General features: G+C 34.2%; 1 protein-coding gene across 1 annotated transcript; it reads right to left on the reverse strand.

Moving 5' to 3' along the window:
• Positions 1–212: 212 nt before the first annotated feature.
• On the reverse strand, positions 213–5522 carry LOC127836554 (receptor-type tyrosine-protein phosphatase alpha-like). The gene is made up of 17 exons (XM_052363207.1): positions 5486–5522; positions 4812–5080; positions 4380–4467; positions 4133–4209; positions 3976–4012; positions 3448–3545; positions 3084–3209; positions 2794–2948; positions 2543–2678; positions 2274–2399; positions 2078–2138; positions 1821–1894; positions 1550–1672; positions 1322–1447; positions 1012–1151; positions 642–777; positions 213–499 (listed from the first exon to the last, which is right to left on the reverse strand). Exons 2-17 carry the CDS (start codon positions 4992–4994, stop codon positions 401–403), a joined length of 1785 nt encoding a protein of 594 aa, XP_052219167.1. The 5' UTR covers positions 4995–5080; positions 5486–5522; the 3' UTR covers positions 213–400.
• Between the last annotated feature and the right edge of the window lie 10753 nt (positions 5523–16275).

The raw sequence follows: 16275 nt of genomic DNA on the forward strand, positions 1-16275 counted from the left end.
ATTTGCATTAACAGTCGTTGCATTAATCCTTTAATTTACTTATTGCATGTATACTATGCTTATACACATTAATATTAAAAACATGTATTAATATGTAAGCTGACATCCTTTTCAAAGCTATGACTGTTATGTTTTGTTGATAATTTATATTTAGGTGCCAAACTTTTGCCTTGTGTTCTTCTAAACTTTATTCTTGTATTTCTACATCACAATGGAATAAACTCTTAGTATTGAAACAACTTCACTTTAGTACAAACAGTGTTCGCTGTAAAGCAATGTTTATAGTTCGTATACATACACTATTTGCAATTTTTCATGATTTTTATAGATTATATCACCTGTTCGGGGCTTTACAAATTAATGTCTAGACATGTTTTGTTTAAACGAGGCAGGTTGTTATTTATTTTTTTTTTGCTCTTGTTCCGTCCTCTGTATTTTCGTATGTATTGCAGTCATCCACATATTGCTTTGCGAACTCGTGGCAAAACCGATATTGCTCCTGGAAGAAGAAATCAGAAGAGTGTGTACAATATTATGCATGAACACGAATCCACAAAGTATTCCGTTAACGTCAGTAATCAGTATACATTACTTATCTCAACATACACGTGTCATATTTAAGCAGTGAAACAGAAATGTACCTCATTAGGAATAATTCGTTGACATCGACGCTTGGCCATCCTAACGCTTTCAGCCACGGCCACTTCCCCGTCCCGTTTAATCCTCTCCACAATACACCACAAAACCGCGAACAGACCACTGCGGGTGTATCCGTCACTGAAAGAGGATATGATATCATACTTTTCGCAGAGTTTGCAAAACAAGATTCAAACGACAAAATACAAATTGGCAATAATTGTAAGCAGCTGTATGCCCGGATAATACGCTCAATATGCCGGTAATCATGAACTTTTATTACGAATGGAAAATCATTTGGACGATCCTGATCAGTACACCACTAAGACTTCTAATACAGAACCCAAAACTGTCATTAAAACTAATAGTACTAACCGACACTGAACAACCATTGGCGAATCAGTCGCAATTTCTTGGGCGGCAATCAGAAGTTGCATTTTATCTGATATTTTGCACACTTTGGTCTTCTTTGGCCATAATGAGAAGTGAAGAAACCGAACGTCAAAACCATCGTGCTAAACCGACAACATACCATTTAAGAATAAATACTGTTTTATATTTGTAATGCCATAGTTTCATGTAGGTTAAGTTAAATTATAAATAAATTATAATAGATAATGATAATAATGAATATTGCTGTCATTTTTGATGAACAATTGTATAATTCAGGTATAAAGCCTTTTACCTCGGCGTAATATTGGAATCTCACTACAAGTTCTGTGTAATGACTTTGTGCAGTTTTCGATACCAATTTTCCGCTGAATGGTCCGGTGACAGTGTTTTTACCTTGGTCAGGGATGTAGGGTTCCATCTGTATCATTTGGCAAAAAGTAAGTTGAAGACGTATATTGTGATACGGATTAATTGCACTTCAAATACAAATTTTATAACATTATATGAAAAAAAGGGTCACCTTTTCATCGAGTATTACGACGGTTGTCAGTTTGTAGTCGTGCAATAACCATAAGAAATCAACGTCTGTGCTTCCCTCGATAGTTCCAGGAGTTAATATTAATTTGTTCCGCTGTCGGAAAGTCTGTTTAAGTAAAACTAAAATATTATTATTTTCTGATATATTTATCATAAAATAAAAAAAATACACATTAACACATACAATGTATAGGAAAACTGAATCTGGCTCAGTATTATCGGCAATATTTAATGTATCAGCTGAAACAACTTACGTTGATGTAGACTGCGTTGACGTACTTGTTTACACCTGTGGCAGATTGACACAGCATTGGTCTAAATCTATCTTCTGAAAAGTGTACAGGATTCCATGCTTCAAATATCAAGTCATGCGTTTATTGATCCATATTGAGAGGTGGGTAATACAAAGAATAAAAACATTATAAATACGGAAACTTTTCTATTATATATCTGGTATATAAATACAAGACACAATATACCTTTAGAAATACTAAAGTTTATTTGTTCTTACCAACAGCAAGTGTTTCATTCGCTGATTGTGTCGCTTTCAGTTCTTCGGCCTCACGCAGTCGCTGTTTGAATATATCAGAAAACGAGTTATAATAAAAACGACAATAGTTCCAGCGATTCACAATCTCCAGTTTTCAACTATATTTACAAATAGCTATGGTAAATAGAGCTAATGGTGTGTTTTTAAATTGTTTTACCTTAAGTTCTCTGCCGATACCACTTTGCATCAATGAGCTTGTTGTTGAATATTCTTTGTTCTGGACAACGTTTCCAACGGGATCAAGTGCCTCACACAGAACTTCATGTAGGTACAGATACTGGTTCTGTTGTCAAAGAGTATTCAGTTTATAATATATGCTTATATTAAACCGGAAATAACACTTTATTGACATCCACAAAAATACGTATGCGCATCTCGCCGAGCTTTACCTCAAAAAGAGACTTGACCGTTGAAAAATTAACTTGCCTTGGTTTGTACCATGTTGATACGTTGATTCCTCAGTGCGTTAATGGCAGCATGAACTTTGATTTCTTGTATTGAATTCCCCTGATCATACAGGTAATCAATCGCTATGAAAGTTCCGGTCCGCCCAACACCGGCGCTATGAAATTGCAAATGTTTACAGTAGTTCATAACCTAAAGAAATAAACATTATATTAAATTATTTACAAAACGATTTTTATTTCTTACTTACCTTTAACTGACACGCTTATTACCTGCAATGCACAAGCAGCGGACTCGAACCACTATTGGCATACGAGCGAACTTTGCGCCAGAACTGCAATAGCGACAGTGCTGTGTCCGGTACATCTTTGTCGGGCCATGCAGTATAGTGACATTGGTAAACTGTGTGACACTTCTTGGAGTCTTCCTTCATTGTTACACAAATCATGTTTTGTTATTGCAAGTAAAATAAAGCAACGGAAATGACACAATATCAGAAAGATTTACTATATGGCGGAACAACAAACTAGGCGAGTAAATGAAAAAAAGTGCAATATATTACTTTTGAGCATTGCAGTTTTCGAATGACGAAGTCTGCATAGTCTTCTTGTTGAATCAATGATATCTTGAAACCTCTATATTGGCAAGGGTTGAGAGCATCGTCGGGCCAGTACTGGAAGCACTTCCGCTAAAACATGGTTCGAATTTGCAGACATTCACTACATATTTTTTCTTCTTTTTTTCACAATATTGTGTGTAACGTGCATAAGGCAATATAGGTCTTTTTAGCAGGCATTCATAATTAATGAAGAGTAGGATATTGCACTCAGTTCATAAAAACCTGTCTGATAAGATGGGTCTGAGGAATATCATTTCATTGAAAACATAACAGCAGCCGAAACAAAAAGGGCCCGTAAAATACACACCTTTCCCTCTTCAACTGTATTTGTTACCATTGCAACAGCTTGAATATTTTCTGCAACGATCATTCGCCAAATGTCTGGTATGGTGCGTTCTAATGGTCCTGGAATTTATCACATGGGACAACGTTATAAATAACATATTGAATTTGAATATTCGAATCTTCCCATCAAATATCAGTTTGTACCGATGGTTACAGCTGTTATAACAAACAGTTACAAACGTATGTTATTTATTAATTATTTTATCAGTTACTACAGAAAAACTACAGTCTTAGTTTAGAAAACTAAATATCAAGGTGAATTTTGCCTAAACAAATCAAAAGCATAAACATCACGTGACGACAAAAAAGCTTCATTACTTCATTGTTCAGAGTGTGGCAGTTTTATGCAATCAATTCTGAAATAAAGACATGTTTACTCATCGGGGTTGTATTTCAACATACCATACCTAATGATGGTATAAAGAGAATCGTAGTAAAAGAAATCCAATCATTTTCGCCCCCCCCTCAAAAAAAGGAAAATAGTGTTTACCTTGTGCTGCGATATATTTCTTTGGTTTGTCAAAACCCTGAAAGTGGCATAGAATATAGACATTGCAAATTTGGTATAGCAAATGCGTTAACGTCAATAACTGTTTAATGAATATATTTCACTATAATACAAATTCTTATTACGCATTATGTATTACATCAATAAAACTGGCGTTGATAAAATCCGAGTCTACTTCTCCGTCAATCGGCGGCAGAACAACTCTATTTTTGTCATCTGTAATATATTTTACTTAATCAAAGCATATATAAGTACACACATAAGTAGGTATTTTTTCAATCAATTTCCGAACATGTAACATGAAACATACGGTTAAAGCGCATAACTATTTCCAGTTAAATAAAAGTTGAAAACCAACCAAGTTCAGAAAACACAAAAGTAATTACATGGATACATATTTCTGTATCGGTTCTTTGGAACATTGACCTTGCTGCGTGCTGCGGATGTTTCGTATTTCAGGCCTGTGTCCAGAGACTGAATATAGCACGGTTAAATTCTTGTATATATAACGGTAATGGTTAATTATCAATATGGGATGCGGTGAGGGATGATTTTTAATAACACAGGTCGGGCATAGCGTATGATAATTGTGCAGAATAATATAGACATTTCAAAGTTATTTCGGAACACAATTTAACAAAAAAAGTTGAATGTATTTTTTTCTAAAAGTCCGTAACCCTCTACAGGTACAATTAGTTCGTAGAGAATAAATTCAACATTTAGCAATTCAAGGTTTAGTTTAGACCTTATTGAATGTTATATGTGGTCAATAAATTATCAAATAACGTTCACTTTAATGTAACGTAAATTGTACTTACGTAGAAATCCCTGAATATATCGGTAGGGTCTTGTTTAGATAGAGAAGTATATTTTCGCAACTCTTGGATTTGTATTGAAAGAACTCTTAATTTGAAATCACCGGCATTGCCATACAGTGGCTCAGGCACGATGACAAATGAAGGTGCCCGCTGAAGTCCGTCAATCATTTGACTTGACGACATATCCTTGTCGTGTTGTTTGGTTGTATTATCAGAGCTGCTTGCCGTTTCTTGATTGCTAATATTTTCTAAGCTTTGAGACCGGAACACTTCGTAAATAACAAAGAAAGCGAAACATCAAAACTCGACCACACTATAATAAATATAAGCATTTAGAACATACACTTTACTTACGGTAAATACGTTTGTAAAAATAAGAGAGACATCGGCATCAAACTGAACACATGTTTAATAACAAACTAGACTTTTAAAAACTGTGACTGCTACCACCGCACCGCTTGGTCTGGATGAAAAGTGATCATAAAGTTTTACTGGTATCAAATTTGGAATGTGAAAAGCTTCCGCCACACACATTTGTTGTATATTTGCATACCCTATTCTATCTGGACGCCCCGAACGACGCACCGACTGACCAACAGGGTAACCATTTACCAACTCTTTTCGGGTAGGGGGAAAGATACCTTTATATACACAGGCGGTTAATGTATACTTACGAGAATTTTCATAAACTGTATTGTCTTTTTTCTTCGACTTGAACCTAATCAATATAAATGCGATGTTACATGTTCGTCCGAACAGATGCATTTGTAAACATGTAAATGTTGAACAGTTAGAACAAATGGGCATTTTTTGACATTATATACAGCAACACCTTACACACTATTTTTTGTAAGCTTTGCAGCATATTTTGCGTTTGAAGTGAAAGCTATTAGTTTAGTTTAAACCTATTTATTTTAGCTCGATTACAAAAAACCCACGGCTAATTTAAAACGCTCTCGAGTCCGTTTCCTGGGACTAGAACCTGTACTTGGTGTCTATGGGGGAAATCTAAAGAGCTTTTTCACAGTGGGGATCGGACACGTGACCTCCCGATCGCTAGGCGGACAACATAACCACTACACCACTGCGAAACTATTATGTTGCGCCTTTAAAAAAATAAAACTAAAATATCTGGATTACATGTATATGATACTCACTTGATACAAAGTGGTCGTTTCGTTGTGCCTACACAGAAAAATATTTGTTCAGCAAAATAATAATATATATTTTTTAATAATTGAAGCTCAGGTACATACATTTTTAGTATAATAGATACACAACATCAAAATTTGGCAACCGTTTTAAGGTTGTTTCTATCACATATTCATAAACACTGAAGAATTCATATATCAATTAAACAATCGGATGTGAAGTGTCCTAGATTATAAGGAAACGAAACTAATCAAACCGTTGTTTCTAAGTCTCCATATCACGAACACAACAACGATGAGTGCCAGAACACCGCCACCAACACCCCCTCCGATAGCCGCAATGGTGGCATTGTTTCCTCCATCTGAGTTAATTTATAGAGCAATTATTATGACAGAATTGTTGAAAGTCTTTACTATTACAAAACATGCATAACATCGATAGTAATTATCACATGATGAGTAAAACCACAAAACGTAAGATTAGACACTTAGGGGATTGTTTAATCTCCTTGTAGTAATAACGCAAATGTTAATTAAACGTTACAATCCTTAATTAACTATAAACAAGGATTGTAGGTAATCAATACTTGTAACGTTTAATTATCATTTGCGTTATTACTACAAGGGCCCTTAGCCTTTCTTATTCTCAAATCATATCCGCATTAACAAAATAACGTAAATTAGATAACTTTTGCAAACACACGCAGTATAGTGATGTCATTTTGTATATTTTCATGATATCATTTTATGTTTTTGTGGTGTCTGCAGCCATTTAGTTTTCAATACTGCTCCAGCAGCTGGAGTTTCACTTCTTTATATTGCATTGCACAACAGTTTGATGTGTGCTGCGTGGATGCAGTAGCGTGTATCCCCGTACATATCTTCGATGTTGTTATATTTTCAGCCTTCAGAGGCTGGTAGCGGTATTGTGTTTTTATTATTTTTTAAGAAACCTTGTTTATTTACACTTAAATGTATTATGAATATTGCTGGGCCAAGTGTGAGGTTGAGCGCTCTATAACCGGGTTTGGGCCCCCGGTGCTTTGCATTGACCGTTCCGGGGCGGTGACCCCAGCTTTATTCATATTTTGTGTTTATGTTGGTTTGTATTGTGCTGTATTGTGCTGTTTTGTACTGTTTGGGCAATCGGTCACTTGCCTTAAATAAAGGACCAACTAATTGTTTTTAATAAAAATTCAATACTGCTCCAGCAGCTGGAGTTTCACTTCTTTATATTTTATATTGTGTACTTAAAAATTAAGACCGAAAATGCTAACATGATTGGATCAATAGCAAACAAGGTAAGTGCTGAATACAGAAAGACTTACTTGCTTATCACCAAAACCTAAACCATTCGCCACTTTTCGAAGTAAAGGCATCCCATTAAAAAAATTACCGATATTCCACACGAATAAAACCGTGTCTATATAGCTGATATAGAACAATCTATACATAAAGCGTTTTATTAAAATTGCAAGTCCTCTAACGATATATTTTTATGTGTTTCAAAGATACTTAGAATTACTAGTACCCTTATCTTATTTCATGATACAAGCATATTATATCATCATATTCGATCTATTGAACTAAAATCGATAGACGTCGTCGTTTCCAAAGAGGTTACAATAAAAACAATTTGAATGGTTAAAGGGCAAAGCGTTTAAGGATCGTGTGGGAACGTATGGTCTACGGACACACCGAACATCCGACCGACCGACCGATGAGGTGCAATAAATATATCTACGCTTCTTCGAAACTTGGTTCAATTAACTTTTACATCTTTTACATATATACCTCATTAAAATTGAATATGCATCATGGGCATAATTATTGATAATTTTCAAAATATATTTAGCGCGCATACTTATTATTGATAGAATCTTTTCTATACATTAATTTATTCTAATTAAAAACGATATGGCTGTTCATTAGTTTATTAGTTTTATCAGTAAGATATGGCGCTATATTTGAAGCACTTAGCAAGATTTTAAGTGCTGTGGCCTTAATATTAATATTTTACCGCTTAATATTGCATTATAAAACAATAGAATTTGATGTTATAGCCATCTGTATACTGCCTACAAGTATACGTTATGAAATGAATATACACGAACCACGTTTAAACATTTACAAATACACCGGTCATTATTTCAGCCAAAACTTGCATCGGTCAGATTTTTTTCTTCTTCGATTATTCATTTAATGCCTTCATCTTATTTTGATCATAAAAAATTCAACTGGCGTCAACTAGTTATAACGAAAAGTGCAAATCGACATGCATATAGTCATTCTTACCTCACGTGTATATTCAGAGATAACGGAAGGATTTTAAAATTAAGATAAAAATTGTATAATGCATACCAGCTTTTGCTCGCGTAGCCAATGTTATAACGATTGTTTCATCTGATCTCCCAACTGAATTTTCTGCATACATTTTGAATTGATAAGAGGTTCCGGCAACCAATCCTTCAATCGCTATTCGATTGATATCTTCAAATATACTTTTGTAAGTCCAATTTTTGCCCGTTTCCTGTTTATATCCGATAACGAACCATTGATCTTCCCCGCCGTTAAAGCCCGGCTGCCATTCAACGATTAAAGAGCTGTCTGTTATCGGATCTTCAGATACACGGAAGTTCTCTGGTGTAGCTGGCTCTTCTGCAAATAGGAATTATAAAACACCTTTTATCTACCCATCTTTAACGATATAATGTGCAAAAAGTCGATTTGAAATACGCAAGTACAATGTCTAAAGTTTTGACTTTCAAAAAACTGCTAGGTAAATTGCACCATATTATTACCATTCGCTTGAATAACAAATGTATGTTCTGTGGTGCCAATGTCATTGTTCACTTTTACCGTATACTTTGTAAAATCGTCAGCCTGAACTTGCAAAAATGAAAGGTTTGTCTGAAGTCTGTCTTGAGAAATTTGAATATGAAGTCTTCTCGTATCATTGACAATAACCCAGTCTTCATTTACTTTCTTCCGCCAAACAAATGCCGATGAAGAGCTTGGCGGAGGATACGCCACGACAGTGTACGTTAGAATAACACTGCTGTTCGTTTTCGTCCAAACTTTAGGTGCCGAGGGCATAAATGGAGAAGATCTCGGTGCACCTTCATTTACAGAAAATTTTAATTATTAATCATAACGTTTATTGAAAATGGTAAGCAACATGAGACAATTTATTAGAAACAGAAAACAAATACATGTAGTAACTCACATTTGATCATGATCTCAATGTCTCGCACATACTGAACTTTATTGTGCGTGTTGTTTGCCCTGCATTGGTAGATACCCATGTCATATTCACATCGTGCTTGAGGAATAGATGCGGATATTGTGTTGTTATACTTTCCACTCAGTAAATCGTTTTCACCGCGAGTATAATTTATTAGTAACATATAGGGCAGAGGGTCGCCTTCAGCATCACAGTATAATGTCACCGTTTCATTTTCGTTTACCGTAATATTTTGCGAATTCTCAAATCCTCTGGCATAAAACCGCGTTATATCGGCGGCGTCTACAAAGTAATTAGATCATGCAAGATATGACAAGTTTAAATCTATCAGACGTCAATAATACTATAAAAGACATTTACGTACATAAATATACGTATTTACCATTCACTTACATTGTACATCAACATAAAATATCGCTTCATCGTATGCCGGTAGTGCACAACATCCTGTAGGTGTCATTGTGTTGTTTACTCTGCATTTATAAAAGCCCTCGTGAGTGGTCTGAATGTTTGGCAAGGAAAGGCTTTGATTTTGTCCAACAACACGAGATGTTTTCAATTGTGTCCATGTAAAATTCGTCTCAGGCGGATTCCCAACTGTGTAAGGACACGTTGCAGATAAAGCCTGGTTTCTCAAAACGGTTTTGTTCTCGATATTATGTACGGCCACCGGAACTGAAGTGATTAAATGCGCAACGAGTATATTGCAATGAAGCATCGTTACATGCATGGACGCCTTTAATTCGTAGTATAATAGCTCTACATATTACGTTGATTTATTATGTGACTGATAGGATCGAAATCAATGGTTCTGCTAATAGAATGTGTATTAATTGCTACTGTAAGATAAATATACAAAGAATAAACGCTGATACTTACATAATATGTCAAGTGTAAATATGACATTGGCATGCCCAGTAATAACTTGTGGTAGCAGTGTTGAGTTCATAACATTATTGACATCAAGTGTGTAAGGACCCTCCAACAGTACGCGAGGTATTGAGAGTTGTTGTCCATCTTGTTTTATTCCGCCAGGCAGTGTCCATGAATAGCTCGATGGAGGAGGGTTGCTTTTGCTTGTACAATTCATATTCATTGTGTCATTTTTAATTGCCCGAATGGTATTTATTGTTATTAACTTATCTCCGATTGAACAGGTTGGGGGTGACGGTGAATCTGCAAAAAATTCAACTTTGTTCAAGTTATTTTTCATCCGTGGTATCCATAATGTTAATGTTTAAACAAATTATGTAATAGTAAATTCATGTGTCCTCCAAAGGAATTAACATTAAGCGTGTGATTGCACTCAATAAATATATACATCTTAAAATGCATTATTATAAGTAATTAGATAAGTTTTTTGATAGGGTTTGAGAAGATGAAAGGTAGTTTTGGATTCGATTTTAAGTATTGCGGATATTGTGTGAATATGAACCTTCATATATAATTATGCAAGTAATTGTATTATTGTTAAATTCGCACCCGTGTGTTAGTATTTTACACATCATTCATGTATACGTGTGTACCTTACTTCTTTACATTTAACTTCAGTTCAATGAATAGCTGAATGATATTATTTATTGCATATGAAAGCTAATACAATGATAATTGGCAGTCAACAGCACTATGATTTAAATACCACACAACAATTTTAGATGACGTTTACCTTTTTTCTTTTGTTATGAACCTATAACGATGGTTTGACGTAAGTTTTATAATACAGATAATAATATAACAACAGACGAAATAATTATAATCAAACTAAATATAATTATATTATATCATTTTTACTTAAGGGAAATCAGATACGTATTCCTAAAAGGACGACTGGATGATTTAACAACATTTGGAATTTATTTGTGTATTTTCAGTGAGTAAGACATCTCAACGAGACAATTACACTTAAACGATACAAATTGAATCACTGGTAATGTATTATTATTATTTATGTGTTAAACATTCATTACAGTGAAACATACTTACATAAAATGTTAATCTGTAAATCAGTTGTATTATACCGTGTCGTCATAATTCCATTGGTTGGCTGCACAACACTTGTGGCATTGCAGGTGATCCTGTCTGTGTTTACTCTAGTCTCCCATTTCAATTCAATTGCTATGTTGTTAATCACGGAACCATTAGATAAAACCCATGAAATGTTTGGCGTTGGATTTCCAGAGGAGTTACACTCGAGCAACACAGATCTGTTAAGTATCACAGTAATGTTGTCGTTGATAATGACCGATTTGTGTAGAAATGTCGGCCTTGATGGAAAAACTTCAAAAAAGCAAAATTAATGTTTAAATATGAAATACTGAAGTTTCACGTGTTAAATGGTGGCTATAAAAGTGCATCTTACAATATTGAAAAGTAATAGCCAGTAGGAGTTAGATTCAATTAAATCAGTCGGTACACAACAATATGCTTACCAAACACATTGATATTGAGCCTCGTGTTTGATACGATGTGCCCGTATCCGTTTGAGACTTTGCAATAAATAATTGAACCATGATCTTCAACTGTAGGGGTAATTGTAAGAGTACTCGTCGTTACGTCTCCTGTTGTTTCACTTCTACTACTTGATGTAATATTTGCATCATTATTGTCATCCGACGGTGAGTTTTTATCTAAATACCAAGTAATGGAGGGTCTTGGGCGGCCCTCGGAAGATATGCATTTAATGACGCTGGTGGTAACGTTTTGTAACACGGAAATCGTTGGTATAGCAGGGGTCAGTGTCACAAATGTAACCGGAACTGTAGGTAATGAACAAATACTTTATTTCAGTCTGGGATTCATATAGTTTGTTCTATGTTGTACATAGTTGTACGTATTTACACTAAGATATATAAGCCAAAGGTAGATGACAAATATCGATTGGTTATGTTTGTAAATAATGAGACTTAAAACATCTACTCTTATATTTAATTTAAAAACATATACCTGAGTATTCTAACGTCAGCGATGACATGTTCGTTGTATAAGGGATGGAACATGAATAATTGCCGACAGATGAACGTGTAAAATTCATTATTGTAAAATTTAGCTTTCCTGTCTGAGCGTCGTGTGTTAAGTTGTACAAACTCTGATCGTTTACACTTAATTCCTGAAATTTTTTGCTTGCTAAAATTAAACCATTGTGAAGAAAAATTGTTAAGTCGGTTGAAGGACAAACTTGACACGTCAGAGAAACAGAAGATCCCAGAACTACCATATTCGTTGTTGCTGACAGAGTTATATTGCAGGAACTGATTTCTGGAACATACAGAAACTACAGTAATCAAACAAACGGCGAGATCATCTGCTAGACGAAAACATAACAACTGCTAATCCAAAAGAATAGTTACATAAATAGGTAGTTTGCTAATTATGTTTACGAACCTTTAACATATCTTGAATATGCCAACCACATCGCTATTGTCAGTAACGAATGTCTCATGTTGAGCCCCGCGTAACAGTTTTATCAAAGTGAATACTGTGTATAAAAATTATATTACACGTGCACATGTACATAATACGTCAATAAGAGGAGAATACAATCTGTTCAAAGGAGAGGCCATGCCGCTAAATCGAACAGTTCATAGACACAAAATCTAATAACTTATTTTCCGTAGCAATTCAACTAAAAGTAACCATATAAAATTAAAAATAATATAGAGGAAATTTGTTGGATTCGGTGGATTATCGATTTTAATTCACGAGTGATCATAGAAAATATTATTTTCACGAGTGGCGCAGCCACGAGTGAAAAAATATATTTTCTATGATCACGAGTGAATTAAAATCAATATTCCACCAAATCGAACACATTTTCTTTTTATTTTATGCTTTTTTTTCACAGTTTATATACATTGTTAAAGAGTTTAACTAAAGAATTTCGCTGGGATAATGACGTCATTTCGTCAAAAAAATGACGTCATTTTACAGTAAACAGTGAAAATTATCGATAATTTTCACTGATAATTTTCATTGTTTAAAACAGTGAAATTATCAGTTTTAATTCACTGATATTTCTCTATAAACCACCGGAAAGCATAAAATAAAAAACTCCACAAACATTATTATGAGATTGACTGTTACTACTGTTTCTGCTTCTGCTACTACAACGAAATACTAAACAAAAACTGAAGCCTCAACAACAATTACTACAACAACTACCACAACTACCACTACAACAACTACATCTTCTACTTCTACAATTACTACTACTACTACTACTACTACAACTACTACTACTACTACTACTACTACTACTACTACTACTACTACTACTACTACTACTACTTCTACTACTACTATTACTACTACTACTACTACTACTACAACCACTACTACTACTACTACTACTACCACTACTACTACTACTACTACTACTACTACTACTACTACTACTACTACTACTACTACTACTACTACTACAACTACTACTACTACTACTACTACTACTACTACTACTACTACTAATACTTCTACTTACTAATACTGCTGTTACTACTACTACAACTACTACTACTACTGCTGTTGCTACTGCTACTACTACTACTACTACTACTACTACTACTACTACTTCTACTACTACTACTACTACTACTACTACTACTACTACTACTACTACTACTACTACTACTACTGCTACTGCTACTACTACTACTACTACTACTACTACTACTACTACTACTACTACTACTTCTACTACTACTGCTTCTACTACTTCTACTACTACTACTGCAACTACTACTACTACTACTACTACTACTACTACTACTACTACTACTACTACTACTACTACTACTACTACTACTACTACTACTACTACTACTACTACTACTACTACTACTACTACTACTACTACTACTACTACTACTACTACTACTACTACTACTACTACTACTACTACTACTACTACTACTACTACTACTACTACTACTTCTACTACTACTACTGCTACTACTACTACGTCTACTACTACTTTGTCTTCTTCTTCTTCTTCTTCTCCTTCTTCTTCTTCTACTTTTACTACCAATGCTACTTATATTTCTAATAATAACAATAATTATAATCTAAAATACTCATGTTAAAAGACCAAATGCTTTTAGATAAACATAACAACGATAAAAATGGTATCAAAACAAAAAATCCCATACGCAGTACAGGGAGCTCATTTGGTTAAAACATTATGACACACATGCAAAAAACAAAAACAATTGGGATTATAATTTACTAAATAAAAGTGTTCGCGAATAATTTGTAAAATAACTTACATTTGCGTCGTAATTTAAAGACAACTACGACAGTTAGGAACTACGCTCACAAATTCCTTAACTATGTATGCATTAGCGTTTGTACTCTCGACAGACTGACTTTTTACTCCCGACGAAATACATGCGGTTATACACGGAATAATCGTTTATTTTGTTTACCACTGTTGAGTAAAAAAGCTTTAAAATGAATACCATAATAACGCACCAGACGTTTTCTAGGAATGGTGTTAACACAGAATGTGAACATTATCGTAGAATTCGAAAAGGAAAAAAAAGAAAAAAAGAAACAGTTTTTTTAATAATTAAATACACACGCAAGCACCTCAGAACATTCAGACACAGTTACCAAATAATTAATAGGCCTGTTGCTTAAAACTAAGTCACTGTTTTTATTTCGCAAAATTGAGAATTAATATTTTGTCTTATACTAGGTCTTTCGTCTGTAAAGAAAAGGTATAAAATGGCTCAGTTAATTGTATACAATTAAGGCTGTAGAACTACAGCGTATTGCAAAAAATACCGGTGTCCGGAAAAGATTTCAATAGTAAAAAAAATCAAAAAGTTGCGCACAATTTAAGCGTTTATGATTATGTATTAAATGTATATATAATTAGGTAATGAACATACTTCAATAAGCAAACATGAACTACGTGGAAAATTTTGCATTAGCTTTAGAAGAGATTGACAAGGTTTACTATAAAAATGAGAAAATCAGTGACAGGGTTGCTAGACATGACGACGACAGAGAAATAGGTATGTGGCTGAAACGTAATACGCTTAAATCGATGACGGTCGTAATTAAAGACTTAAACATGTTTATTTATTGCTGATTTTTTTTAATATTTTGATTCGTCTCTAAGAACGGAGAAGTATGGGAGGGGGGAGGGTACAATGTGATGTATAGTAAGGCAGACCCATTATCAAATAGAATTGTTCCTTTATCAAGATAGATACGACGCGTAACCAAATAGTTTCTTCGATTTCGGAACATCGGCAATCAGGCTTATACAAGATATTTGTCGTGTACAAATGACCCATAAGGTTGCTACAATGTTTCCGTGTATTCATCGTTCTATCCCAATGATAATAATAATGCAAATGAACTTTTGTTTTCTCTTTATCTAAAATTGATTTGAATGCAGCAAGAGACTAAGCTTATTTTTTTTTTACTTCGAAAAAGTATTTATAGTTGATTGTGCAAATGATTTAGAGAAAAGTCGGGATTTAAATAACACGTTACGAGTATTATTAGAACTGCGTGGTCGATAATAACAATAAAAATAAAAATAATAATAACAATCATAATAATAATAGAAATAATAATACAACAACAACAACAACAACAACAACAACTACTACTACTACTACTACTACTACTACTACTACTACTACTACTACTACTACTACTACTACTACTACTTCTACTACTACTACTTCTACTACTACTACTACTACTACTACTACTACTACTACTACTACTACTACTACTACTACTACTACTACTACTACTACTACTACTACTACTACTACTACTACTACTACTACTACTACTACTACTACTACTACTACTACTACTACTACTACTACTACTACTACTACTACTACTACTACTACTACTACTACTACTACTACTACTACTACTACTACTACTACTACTACTACTACGACTACTACTTCTACTACTACTACTACTACTACTACTACTACTACTACTACTACTACTACTACTACTACTACTACTACTACTACTACTACTGCTACTACTACAACTACTACTACTACTACTACTACTACTACTACTACTACAA

The sequence above is a fragment of the Dreissena polymorpha genome, chromosome 6 (assembly GCF_020536995.1).
Source record: "Dreissena polymorpha isolate Duluth1 chromosome 6, UMN_Dpol_1.0, whole genome shotgun sequence".
Classification (NCBI taxonomy): Eukaryota; Metazoa; Mollusca; class Bivalvia; order Myida; family Dreissenidae; genus Dreissena; species Dreissena polymorpha.